General features: G+C 42.7%; 1 protein-coding gene across 3 annotated transcripts in view; it reads left to right on the top strand.

Annotated features, from left to right (window-relative positions):
* LOC138215262 (thyroid hormone receptor alpha) overlaps positions 1-13,983 on the top strand; it is a 95,088-nt gene that overhangs the window by 67,110 nt on the left and 13,995 nt on the right. For all 3 annotated transcript variants that reach the window (XR_011179715.1, XM_069177329.1, XM_069177328.1), the window contains 2 exons: positions 10,669-10,730; positions 12,109-12,230. Coding sequence is in view for 2 of the 3 variants with exons in the window: in XM_069177329.1 (XP_069033430.1) it covers positions 10,669-10,730; positions 12,109-12,230 (184 nt within the window). In the remaining variant the exon portion in view is untranslated. The remainder of the gene's footprint in view (positions 1-10,668; positions 10,731-12,108; positions 12,231-13,983) is intronic.

The raw sequence follows: 13,983 nt of genomic DNA, 5'->3' as shown, positions 1-13,983 counted from the left end.
TATTAGGAAGACTTTTTTCTCCTTTTTGTTTTTACTACATTATTTACTTTCTTGCTGATAATCTTCTATAAAGTGTTTTGTTCTTGTTATATTTATATTTCTTAATTTCAATGGGATCAGATTTACTTTCCCTTTTGCGGTCGCTCTGTTTTCTATTGCTGGAATCACTTTAACACACAAACCCTCATTTAAATACAGAGATTTGCACCTGATATCAGTGACGCAATTACTCTGTAAATCAGCCGCAAAACGGGTGAAAAATAAATGTGCAAACTTTTAGAAGGAAAACGCAATTTAATACCTTTATTTGAGATCTTTGTAAATCAGGTCCTTAGTGTTAGAGAAAGCTCACTTCCTGTTTATCCGACGGACAAACATCTTTGATACTGAATCTGTCCCCAGAAAGCGATGACGGCAGTATATCAGGATCAGCAGGTAAAAAGGACAAACAGCTTTTATTCCTATTGCACGCCTTCACAAGCAGCCATTCTTCCTTCTGCACAGCAGCACAAGAACACACGAAAACAGCAGCGTATTCATTCATAAGCCTCTTGGCCATTTGATCTGCCAAAGTCTGAGATGAGGAAACACTTTTTATCCAAAATCGTAACTGAGTGAAGAAAGCGGCTTGTTTATCAGAATAAGTGCTTGTTTTTGTTGTTGTTTCGATACATTATTTATTGAAAACACCCTCAGATATAGATTGTTTTCTGTATTTAATTGCTGTTGGAGATTTAAACATTAGAAAAAAGATGAACTTATCTATCAATAATCGTATATAATCACACTTTTCAATAGTTGTGTCTTTTAACGCCGTCACCGGGACCCAGAGTGGATCCAGAGGACGGTGCCAGGGATGAACCGCTGCTGTGATGTGTCATCAAGCGTAACGGAGAATAAAAAAGAGATAACACCTCTCATTTGTTATGATTACGCCGTCTTTCTCCCTCTATGATTTTATTTGGGAGTTAGAAGAGAACAAAAAGAGGACGACTGCTTACAAATGGTATTTTTTTAAGTCTGATCTTTAGGACTGACTGGCTGCACTGCTATTTGCAAGTAAACAGATCAGAATTGGTGTGTCCAGACATCACCGACCTATCTGCATGGGTTGCTGTGGTAACGACGTACAGGCAGGTAAGCTGGAAGTGTCAGCAGACAGTTAATTTCAGCTTCTCTCCGTGGACTGTTGTTGTCGTTGTCCTCTACAGCATGAAAATCTACACTTTCTCATAGCTCTGCTAGCGGTAGCATCGATTCTGTCTCTGAAAACGACGTCACCGTGTCGCGTTGTGAGTGAACAGAGCGTCCAGACCGAGACGATCTGCAGAAATCTGATTGGAATCTCATTTCAAACCTCCTGCAATGTGTTTTTTTGCTGTTCAGACTTTAAAAATTCAATCCAGATACAATCTGACAAAAATCAGATTTGGACTGACAGTCTGAACATGGCCAAAGAAAAGAAGGGGGCGGGGCTTCACTTGCTTCAGGGCAGCGTCCACAGGTAACACCTCAGTTCACTGAGGGGGCTGCTGGTCAGAGGTCAGCAGATCCCATCATTTAATAAATCACTGGAAGAAAATGATTTGGGAAATTTCTTCATTTATTTCGTTAGATCTCATGCTAATAGCAGCTCATGAAGCCTCTAGCAGAGCTGAGGAGCTTCTTTTTGTCCTCTTAAGACCCAACAGAGTCGGACTACAGGTGCTGTCAGACTCGACACAGCTTCCTATGGAGTCCCAAAAGGTTTTAGACAACTTTTTCTCTGTAAGCCGTAGTTCTCCTCAGTCCACGTAAGTGGACTTTCCCTGTAGAGCTCCCAGAACAGCACAGTACATCAGGTAAGACGATGGCTGGATGGTAATCAGATTACTTCTGGCACCTGTGCAGTAATGAGCGTCACCATGCAGTTACCACGATCCTCCATCACAGGGAGTCGTCTGCCCCCCCCATCCCCACGGTGCCCTCCTAACTCCATGACGATACGTGGCCACCCCCGACACACACACACACACACACACACACACACACACACACACACACACACACACACACACACACACACACACACACACACACATCAACCTGTGGCTTCATGTGACAGCAGTATGACATCATCATGGCTGGAGGCTGGGTGTGTCCTCAGAGAAATGTGCCAGTTATCCATCACATGAGAGCGTGCATGAGATAAATACCATCACATAAATACCATCACATGAGAACGTGGAACCAAAGCTGTGAAGATCAACTGTAAATCAGTGTATGTTCCCTGTTCTGCTGCCGGTCCTCTCTCTGGACCCGTGAACACGGTGCAGCATCACCACCACTCTCACCAGCAGCTCAGCAGTCGTTGGCGGGATTCTCCAACAGCAGCCTGCAGGGCAAACTTAAAGAGATCCTGATAACCGCTCTCTTCACATCAGTAAGACCGAACAGGTGGTGGCGGATTAACCAAGCGTTCCTCCACCGACAGAGACGGGAAGAGAAACGTAGTGCTTTGAAGTACCAGCGTGCGTACGATAGAGAACCTGTGACGCGATCTGCACTCAGGAACTTTATTACTAAGAAGAGCTGTAGGTGTGTTATCTAAGTTCACTCAGGACGTTGGGTTCAGGCCAAGACAATTTTGGGCCCTGCATCGCTGCCTTCCAGGACGGTAACCACTCTGAACATTTACACCTCTAGTTTGTACAGCACGCTTTCCAGAAGACATTATTCAGCTGGTATTCCTCGGTAGTCGGTCCCTCCAGGAATTTGCGGAGGATTGTTGCTGTCAAAAATGCTTGATTTTTGCAGAGGGGATTTGCAGAGTTTTTGCTTTAACAATGCAGGAATTAGAAAAAAAAAAATCAAATAAAAAATGTTTAAGCACTACCTGACAAGCAGTGATATGTAATAAATTCCTGTGATAAAATCCTGCTGCACATCACAGAAATATTTTAGTTTGAACCTTTTATTTCATCTTGCTTTGAACTTCGAGAGACTTGTTCCGGTTCCCAGAGTTAGTTTTGGTGCTGACAGGAGAACCGTGCTGTTTGTAAATGAGGACTTACTTTTGCTCATAAAGCGAGTTTCGTTTGACAAGAGTACTTCATGCCAGAATACTTTCAGCGTAGCTTCTGCTGACGACCTTTTATGCACAATAATCCCCTGGAATTTTAAAGATTTAAAGATTGCTTGAATTTGCGTTGATTATTGGGATCGCAAGATGGCGACTACCGAGTGACTGAGCAGGACTCAAGATGAATAAAGTCAACTTCATTTGTAAAAAAAAAAAAAAGCCCCTTTATGAGCGCTCTGCAGAACCGGCATAGAAATATGTTTTTGTAACAAAAATATGAATAAAAGTAATATTCTTCTGTGTCGTATTGGCCGTACAAATATTCTTCAGTTGCAGGATCTCTGAGTGCGTTTTAATAGGATTCAATTCGGGGTTTTTTTCTCCTCTTTGAACCATTTCTTGGTGGATTTACTGTTGAAAGCTGCACTTCTGGTTCATTTTCAACTTTTAGACAAACTTTATCTTCAAGCAGTCTTTGATATGATGCAGAATTCACTCCCTGAGGACAGCCCGACCCAGAACGTCTCCACCGCTGGCTTTGGTCTGTACCAAACATGTCGACTAGTTATCGGGTCAAACTACTGGATGTTAGATTCGTTTGTCCAGAGAAGATTAATCCAAAAAGGCTCTTTGTTTGTATTTTTTTATTGGCAAACTGTATTTTTTTTTCTCTCTAATACTCAGCAAATCTTTTTCCTGGAGCACCTCCCACGCACGTCCAATTTTTGCAATCTGATTTTGATTGTGGACTCTCGCACTTTCGCAACAACAGGAGTGACCTGCAGATCCTGTGATTAAATCTTGGGGTTCTTGAAGATTTCTTTTTGCATCGAACAGCGTATTCTTGGACTGTTGTTTGAAATCCGCAACACTTGTAGATGAATTTCCTCTCAGTGATTATCACTCTTGTTGTTTTTAATATATCACCTTTATCTGTAGGCACTGTTTCAAATAAGATCAAATGATTGCGCATCCAAATATGTCAAAAACGGCCAACAATTCCTGAGATGTACTCACTGGTCACATGACTGACATGACTCTGTCGTCCTGGAAAGTGTCTCCTGCCGTGTTTACAGTCAGCCTGCTGGCATCAGCATGAAGGCTGTGCTTGTTTTAGTGTGAGTGGATGATAGTTTGATATAAATGTTGTTGGCTTGGGAATGCCAGGAAAAACAAAATGAGCCCTCTCTCAGCTTCCTCTCTTCTCACAAGGAATTAAGAAGCAGCTTCCCTTCAGCGCATTGATTGCGTAAACTTTAGCCTCCAGTCATGTGAAGTCGTTCCGTCGTCGAACGGTTCTGTTTGGTTCGGCAGGTTTGTGTTCTGTTTGGTTCTGCAGGTTTCGGTTCTGTACCCTGCGGTCCAAACTATTGCTGTTAGAACAGTCTTATGTCTACAGATGCTCAAACCTTCTCTCAGCGACTGCCACGCAGTTTGTTTTGATGACGAGAGGAGAGGTTGAAGATCCTGATCCGAACCACTCCCAATTTCACTGCAAGAATATGGGTCTTCATGGGGAATCGTTCCCTCCTACTGGGCGTAGACTCCGGGTTAATTTCAACCAATCATCATGCGGCAAAACTGTCCGACACTCTGCCCCCGCTGCAACTACCTACGGTGTCCACCGACGTTTTTTTTCCTGAACACGGCATTTTTTTTTCTTGTTTCAATGAACGCCAGCAGCTCGACGAAGTGCTGAACGTTTATCCTGCGCTGAAAGCTGAACGCGAAGGGGGGGGGGGGGGGGGACAAACGCAGTGAACCACCGACGCCAGCCTCTGATTGGTCCGCCCCTCAGAGGATGTACAAATACGAATACGAGCCGAGTTCCCAGACTGTTATCACAGAGAGGAAAACTGAAGCTGTGAGCGACGGTTGAAGAGCCTCGCTGGCTGGGAATGAATGAATGTTATTTTTGTTGATTTTATTGCAAACTCCCACAAATACTACGCAGATTGGTTTAATGTGCATAAAATATCGTGGAGGGACTGACCAGTTATGGTCTGTCATCAACAGCAAGCTAGCGATGGTAGTCTTTATGTGAACTTTCCTGCACGTCGTGTTAATCCCATTCCATGTTTTAATTGGCCTTCCTGCAGCCGGAGCCGAGGTACATAACAAACCTCCAACTCTGTACGGTTCCACTCCCCGGTTAGATACCGGCACTGCTGGAGCAAAGGGGGCGTTAAAACACCTCTATGTGAAAACTACATTTTCTGAGGAGTTCAAACTAAATTTGAAAAGTGTTTGAGTTTTTGTGAATGTCTGTTGTGCTTGCAGTTGTTATGTAGATTATTTTAGACGAATATGTAATCATTGAGTCTGGCTGTTTTTTAAGGTCCCACAGGAAATGAAAAGTCAGAACAGTGAAACAGTTTGCTGACATAATACTGTCCTTGTCTGTGTCTGTGTGTGTGTGTGTGTGTGTGTGTGTGTGTGTGTGTGTGTGTGTGTGTGTGTGTCTGTGTGTGTGTGTCTGTGTGTGTTCACAGTCACTGAGGTCAGACCCCCACAACATTTATTTTCTCCTGCTGAGATAATGACACTCACGTGCTCGTCACAGCCGTGGAGGCTTTTGAACTTCTACACATGGTCACACATGACAGGCTGGATGAGTGTGTGACATCACAGCCTCCTGTGTCTGAACTGCAGCCCTGAGATTTATAGGTACGACACAAAAAAATTGCTCAGTCAGAAATAAGCTCCATGGAAAAGTATCGCCATGATTTTCTTGAAAAAGCTCCACGATGCAGTTTCTTCTTCCTCAGTCAGCGAGGCGTCTGACAGATCGCTGACACGGTGGATTTTACCTTGAGGTGTTGCTAAAAACCGTCAGCGCACGGTTGGAGACCAACTAAAGGGCGATACTGTCAGTAAAATGAAAGAGACATCAGAGGAAGTGAGAGGCAGAGAGGAAATAAAGGAGTGAAATGACTGACGACAAATATGGAGGAAATAAATAAATCCAAATTGAAATATTCACTTATTCAATAAAAGTAACAATTCTTTAGGATTTAGCGCGCCGTCTTCTTGTATTTGAACTGGATATCCGGCGGCACGACTTCCTGATTGAACACCGTGTATTTGGACGGACAGGATGAGCAGCAGAGGGGAGATGTGTTGTAAATCTGATGCTAACAGGATTAACAGATGTAAAAAGTGTTTACGACACTTTCACACTCTCCTGCAGACAGAAGGGAGGTTTTGCTTTTTGTTCTGCTGCTTCTTCATGGAGGATTTTGAGTGCTGCTCATTGTGTTGCTGCTCAGCTCGCGTGGACGGCCTTGTACGGCCTCTTGCAGATAGATTTGTAGTTTGTCATCAATCATGAAGCAGAGATTAGATTTATTACTAAACTCATTGACAGTTTTTTTTTGTCTGGGCTCCATTTTCTAGTTGGGTTAATGTAGTTAAAAAAAGAGCATTTAAATGGTTTACTGTCTTTTCTTCTCAGGTGTAAATGTTCAAACAGCGATAACTGAACTTAGTTGCATTTTTTTCTACTTTTCCTTCCATGTTTTCATCAGACGTTACCAACCAAGCAACAATTGGGAAACTTGAACTTTACTGGTGTCCAGAGTCTCTACCTCACCTCAGATAAACCTCGTGATCGTCCAGCTTCTCTCCTCACCTTAACTGTGACTCCGGCACTTATTAATTACTTAATATGATTGCACTTAGAGTGAAAGGCGATCACGGAGCCGTCTAATTCAGCTGATGACATCTAAAATCTGTGTCCTCATAAGACTTCCATCAGCTGGTTCAACCCAGCAGACTGCTGTTATGTAATCAAGTTAGCATTAAAGCTTAAGTAAGTTTGGCTAAAGAGAAGCAACATTTTGTTTTTTATTGCTTTCTTTTTTCTTTTTTTTTTCTCCTCGGGGACAAAATGAAAAGAGCAAAAATTGAGGAAAAGGTTGAAACAAAGAGGGCACGAAGGGAAACGGTGTCAGGAATCAGGAATGAATATGAATATCAGGAGGAATGAAGAAGAGAAGTCGAGCAGCTCGGAGAGGAAAGACCAGATGAAGAGTAAAGAGGATGGGAGGGGGGAGGCAGTCCAGAGGGGTTGTACCAGGTTGGAGCATGACGAGGTGTGTTGTGATGACAGGGGAGGAACTACACATGGAGGGGGGAGGAGGGGAGGAGGGGGCGGGGCTGGACGAGAGCGAGGAGGAGGGAGGGGGAGAAATAAACAGCGGCTGTTTGTCCCTGCAGCCAGTCTGAGGCGGAGAGCTGTTCCTCAGATAGTTTCGCTGATAGCAGCGACTCCACCTGGACTCTACTGGACTTGGCTGAGATCAGCTGGAGCCCCGAGGGTGCGCGGAGGCTGCTGGAGCCGGATTCAAAGTCCACAGTCCTGTTTCCTTGTGAGCGAAGCGGAGTAGGAAACGTTTCCTCCCGGGAGGTTGGGACAGCAGAGAGCTGCTGGTCACTTTCTACCCCTCAGATATTCCTGCAAAGGGAGCACCATGCATATCTTACAGCCGTACTGCATTAACAGGTTGGTGTGTGTGTGTGTGTGTGTGTGTGTGTGTGTGTGTGTGTGTGGGTGGATATCTGTTAGTGGGTGTGTGCTCGCTGCTGGCATCGAAGGACCGCATGTTCACACCAGATGAAGTCTTGGATGTCTGCATGTGTTGGGTGCAGTTAAAAAGTTTCAGTCGCTCTTATTACTGTTGACTTTATAAAAGTGATGATGATTGTAGCCAATTATTTTATCTAATGAAATTAATTTTCAAATAAAACATCAAATTATTCACATGATTCTTGAAGTGCTTTTCATAAACATTTCTGCAGTCATTCTTCTGGCAGAATCAATTATTGTGGAAAGTCCCTCTCATAGATGTTATTGTTGAGATTTATGAAGCTCACGTGGAGCTGAAGCTTCTGTCACCCAACCCCTCACTTATTTTCCCTTTGAGGAAGGGAGGTGGTTTTAGTTGTTAATGCATGAGAGGATTCTTTAAACCACACTAACTTAACAATGAGTTAGGTATCAGAGCGCCCCCCCCCCCACCACCACCACCACCACCACCGCATCTTCCAGCCTCTGATCACTCAGCTGATTCCCTGAGGATGGAGACTTATTACTTTTTATGTAATCACGGAGTTAAACTCCGCTTTCGTGGATATAAAGCTTCACTCGTTACTATATCTTTAATAGCAATAATGGATAATGTTACAATGTGAAATGTGACAGGTATCACGTTTTTATTTATTCCATCATCAGAGATGAAGAACAGAGGTGTTACAGGTGGATTAAATCATGTGTGTATTTGCTCTAATGCAACTCTGTAAAAACAATGAGCTCTCTTTCATTGATCTGAGTCCATCACGCTCACACACCGATAATCTGCTGAATATAGTGCACGGTTCAAAGGGTTGAATTTAGTCTCTTAATTGATCTCAGGTGTGTTTTAGGAATAACATGTCATCTCCCGTTGCCTTTAAAAGCCCTCAGCAGGCTGCTGTTACAACAGATTTACCAAGAAGTAGAAACAGATCTGCTCGTGTGCACATCGATGTTCACAATGATCAGTTTTGACGTTATCTTTTTCTTTTGATAACGTGCCCTTTTTAGAAAACACTTCGTTGACTGAAGATTTTGGTTTTGTTGAAGGTTACGATGCACCTGACATCACCTCATTTTACGACCAACACTGCTGCCGTGCTCATTTGGGTTCAAGTGCATTTTCTCTTTAAATAACATGGCGGGAAAATGACAACAGTGTCGGTCTGAAACTAGCAAAGACATGAGCGTTGTGCTTGGAAATAAAAAGATAGAGAAAGTAGTGGCCCAATAATTGATATGATGTCAGATGTTGTGTTTCCAGTTCTCTCTGCATCCCTTGTGGTGGTCAAGATGGATGAATGCAGCTTTACTTTTACACATTTCTCTCTTCGTAGTTGCTTTGAACTTCAGATTGTCGTGATATTTAGTTCATTGTATGTCGACTTTGACACTCAAATTGTCGTCCAGAAGACATTTTCAGCGCCATCCTCCACATCTCAGTGTTTCCGTCGTGTTGTGGAAACATGAGATGAACCTGTTGAACTCAAATTATATTTATTGAATAATTAGTTTTTAATGAATGCAGATATATAAAGATAATATGTATGTTTGGGTTTCTGTGCTCTGGTAGTTCAGCTCACAGCAAACAACAAGCAGAGCCCAGCGTTTCTCACCATGTTCCGACCCGACCATGTGCACTGCAATAAACTTAATAAGTCTGCTCGACCGTGAAGAGCAGCAAGAACATAGAGAGGTCAGAGGGTTTCTCTTTTTTTATTGTTGTTGTTATGTTTTTTGTTTTTTTAGGTGGCGGGGGGGGGGGGTGTAATGAGGGAGGGGAAGGATGGAGGACAACTGCGTTATAATACTGCTAATGAAAGTGTCGGAAGGAGAGGAGGGAGTCGGGATGGAGGAGAGGGAAAAACCTCAGGGAGGAAATGTACTGTTCAGAGAAAGAAGCTTCGCCTCGGAGAGTCGGCCGAGTGGGAGGGAGAGAGGGGGGGGGGGGGGGAGAAAGGGAGAGACGGGGGGGGGGGGGGGAGGAGGGAGAGAGGAGGGGGTTGGAGGAGAGAAAGGAAATGAGAGTGGGAGGAGTTTGGACCAAAAAGCCAGACATGTGGATAGATGGAAAAAAAATGTGAGGGAGGGGGAGAGAGAGAAAAAAAAGAGAGAGAGAGAGAGAGAGAGAGAGAGAGAGAGAGAGGAAGAGAGAGAGGAGAGAGAGAGAGAGGAAGAGAGAGAGGAGAGAGAGAGAGAGAGAGAGAGAGAGGAGAGAGAGCACCAGCACCAAATCTGCCCTGAAGAACACATGCAGAGGGAGGAAATATAGAGAATCATCTATAACATGGAGTGGTGTGTGTGTGTGTGTGTGTGTGTGTGTGTGTGTGTGTGTGTGTGTGTGTGTGTGTGTGTGTGTGTGTGTGTGATCCTCTGAGTCACAAGGTGTGTTAGCTAAATTACCGTTACTTATATTTTTAAATAGATGCATGATTAAAATGAAAAAAGAAAACATGTATTAAAGTCCACAGTCTGGATATAAAAGTGTTCGTATCTTCAGGTCTGTAAAATGGTTCTGATCCAGAAGTGTCTTCAGCTGCAATACCAGCGAGTGCCACTAGAGGTCGGCTCCAAAAAGCCTCCGGCTCCATAGACTCCCATTCAACTTCTCTCATCAAATCCAAAGTGAATAAAATGTGTCCATCAGTTATCTCGGTGTTGTTAGCTAAAGTCACTCCTTCTTATTAGTTTTCTGGAGGTCCATCTGAAAATAATCCCGTCATATTGTGTTACACATTATATTTGTAGTTCCATTCAGGCCTTTTGTGTCTATTATTTTCCAAATTGTATAAATGTAAAGCAGCAGATTCTTGAAGCTTCTTTTTTTTAAATGACACAAAAGGATGCAGACTTGTTAATTTTGATGTGTTTCAAGAGTTTAATTTTTTTATGATGTTCAGACATAAATCAAAAACAATGCATCACTGTGGAGTGAAAAGGAGAAAGTATTTAAGTTTGTAAAGTGGTGAACAGTTGAATTCAATGTTAAATAACTATAATTTGTCCCCCCTCCCCCGCCCATCCTCTCCTGCAGGTGGCCAGATGTGCCGAAGAGGAAGAGGAAGAACAGCCAGTGTTCGATGAAGAGCATGTCTGGTAAGGATTCATCCTCTCCGTTTGTGTCACCTCCAAACCAACGAGCCCGAGGCGCTCCGTGGTTTGCTGTGCGGGAGCATCTGCTCGCTCCACAGGTGGCTCCCCCGAGCTGTCGCTGGTGTCCTCTTCATCATTAATATGATAATCTCTTCTTCATTATTTTCCATTTTCCTGCAGAGGATTTGTTAAACACAAATTAGCTCCCCCGGGGAGATCTGTAGACAGAACTGATCAGGTTCAGGTTGTAATTTAAAATCCTAAATATCATTTGGAACCTTTTCACTTGTCCAGTTGTAACAAATCCTTCCTGCTAAATACAAAGAAATCTCGAATGAATTTACAACAACAATGATGTAAACAAAAATATAGCGTTAGAAAACGTCTTTTTAAATCCCTGACGGTCATTTAGAAAGTTTTCCAGCCAATCAAACTTCACTGACGGCTCAGTCCTTTATTTAAGATTTAAATCACATATAAGGTCTTTACAAGGTAAGGTCAGTGATGTGTAAATGTAATATTTTACATAGTATTACTTCTTATTTTCCACAGAAAAGGATCTTTATCACCACAACATGTCGTCTAGTTCATTTATATTTCTCAACCCTTCTTAAAGCCAAATGTGGGAAAACATCTTAAACAGCATAACGCAGATTTTATTCATCATTATGTCTCTATTTCCATCTCTATCAATATAGGAGTAACAGCTCTTTGATATTAATGAGGAATAATGACGTATCTCTCGGCTTTCATACAGTAAAGTTAATAAGAAGAGCAGCTCTTTAGTGATCACATGATTAATCACATTTATGATCACAGCAGTATTTAATCTACATCTGATTCATTCTTTATTAAATTAACTCAGTTCTCATTATACCTTTTCATTTCTTAGAAATCTTGAATATCTCCAGGAGAAATCAACTTATAACACAACTTGTATAAAACGCAGGTGACAGTAAAAGAGAGAAAAACACAGTACAGAGACTTTATATCACATAATCTAATACGTACTGCATTATGGAAGATTCAAAATAAATTAAACAATTACACTGCTGGATGGATTTACTTGAATGGAGGAATTTTATTGTTATGTGGCATTTAATATGCACATCAGTTTGACAGCATTGAGCTGCAGATAAAGATTTTATTACATTAGAGTGCGTTTAAAGTGTTAAAGAGATCAAGGAAACTCCTCAGGAGACATAAATAAGCTTGATGAGTTCTGGGAGTTTGAGTGTAGACGTCTTCAGCCGGTCTGTGTGTGCAGGACGGTCTTATATCTGCTCCATCCTGTATCACAGTCTCAGGTGATAACCCCCCCCCCCCCCCCCCCCCCCCCCTCCACTTCACCCCTCTCTCATCCCGTCCTGTCTTCCTGTAGCTCTCAGCGCCTCTGTCCCAGGGTACATCCCCAGCTACCTGGAGAAGGATGAGCCGTGCGTGGTGTGTGGCGACAAGGCCACCGGGTACCACTACCGCTGCATCACCTGCGAGGGATGCAAGGTACAGGAGAGCATCTGTCACTTCTTAGTCTGTAAAACAAAGCAGACGAGAGTGAAAACACGTCACCACAATGATGATGACAGCGCTGTCAAACGTAGGGTTTGTCCCCATGTTGAAGCCGTGTGCATGAGGCTGTAATACAAGCATCACTCCAAATACAGAGAGCTTAAACTGTGATCCATTTTTTATTTTTTTAACCTTCTTCAAAACGAAAGAAAATACGAGAGAAAAGGTGTAAAAAATAGATCAAGGAGTGTTTGTCAAGTGTCATGAGCTGTGAAGGCTGTGACAGGAGGTAGAGGGAGTCGATCTGTCACTGAAATGACACCTGACATCCGCTCAAAGAGGAACCACTTCAAATTCTGACAGCTGCAAAATGATCTATGAAGAGATTCAAACAGCCACAGTCAGCTGCATTAGATGCAAGTTGAAAAGTACCAGTAGGACAGAACCACAATATAAAACTGAAGTCTGTCTGGTTGAAGCTTTGCTCAGTTTAATGTATAGTTGTAGCTAATTGAATTTTTCTGTCCTGATTAATCAATTCAACCTTTTGTACTCACTTCAATGAATTTTGCCGGTTTACCATGATCACCTTTTGTTTAATGAAGTATTTCAACTGAAGCAAAAAAAAAATCAAAAGTTCAGCGTCAGATGTCAGTTTGGTTTCGCTGTGTCAAACTCAAATGGCAACCACTGGATATACAAGTGGACATAACTTCCAGGTCTGTAAAATGGTTCTGATGCGGAAGTGTCTTCAGCTGCAATACCAGCGAGTGCCACTAGAGGTCGGCTCCAAAAAGCCTCCGGCTCCATAGACTCCCATTCAACTTCTGTCATCAAATCCAAAGTGAATAAAATGTGTCCATCAGTTATCTCGGTGTTGTTAGCTAAAGTCACTCCTTCTTATTAGTTTTCTGGAGGTCCATCTGAAAATAATCCCTCATTCATTAGAAAAGAAGATTCAAGAAGACCTGTTTTGGGGGGGGCGTGTCTGTTTGATTGACAGGTCTGTGGTGCAGTCAGGTTACAGCTATCGGTGGGAAGGATGTCAGGAGCCGGCAGAGACCATATTTGGAGAACCTGGGGGAGGAGCCAGCGGTGGATCTGATTGGAAACCTGACAATACTACGTCCCGCCCACCGATAGTTGACCTCCAGAAAACTAAAAGGAAGGAGTGACTTTAGCTAACAACACCGAGATAACTGATGGACACATTTTATTGACTGAGAATTTGATGAGAGAAGTTGAATGGGAGTCTATGGAGCCGGAGGCTTTTTTTACATCGACATAGACTACATTGTTAGATTCATTAAAATGAGATCATTGGTGCAGCTTCAGTATTCATGTTGATCACTGTGATAGTGAGCTGGTATCGCGGTCAGCAGGAGGTTTGCAGTGAAGATAGAATTACTTCATGCATACTGTGAATTTGGCAAAGATAACTGAATAGCCGACAGCAGCTAGGTAGCTGCCAACAATCCCTGTAGTGTTTCCATAATTTGAGTATCGGTGTGTGACCTTTGAACCATGCTAACTGCTGACAGTCATTCTCATAATTTCAATAAAAATAGCCTCCTTGTTGCCTCCTGGTCTCTCGATCCGACACAAGTGAAGGTTGTTAACTATCCTCATGTGACTGAGCAGGATTGTTTCAAATAGTCTGATTTTACTATTTAAATGAAAAAATTGCCATTATTCCATATTTATTTTTTTATTGTAAACAAATCCCACGAAGAAAAGGAGATCGACA

Source organism: Embiotoca jacksoni, unplaced genomic scaffold (assembly GCF_022577435.1).
Source record: "Embiotoca jacksoni isolate LCO1_2020_lvr unplaced genomic scaffold, fEmbJac1.0.p SCAF_71, whole genome shotgun sequence".
NCBI lineage: Eukaryota > Metazoa > Chordata > Actinopteri > Embiotocidae > Embiotoca > Embiotoca jacksoni.
Note: the sequence above shows the minus strand (reverse complement) of the source record. Positions and strands in the feature narration are given on the sequence as shown.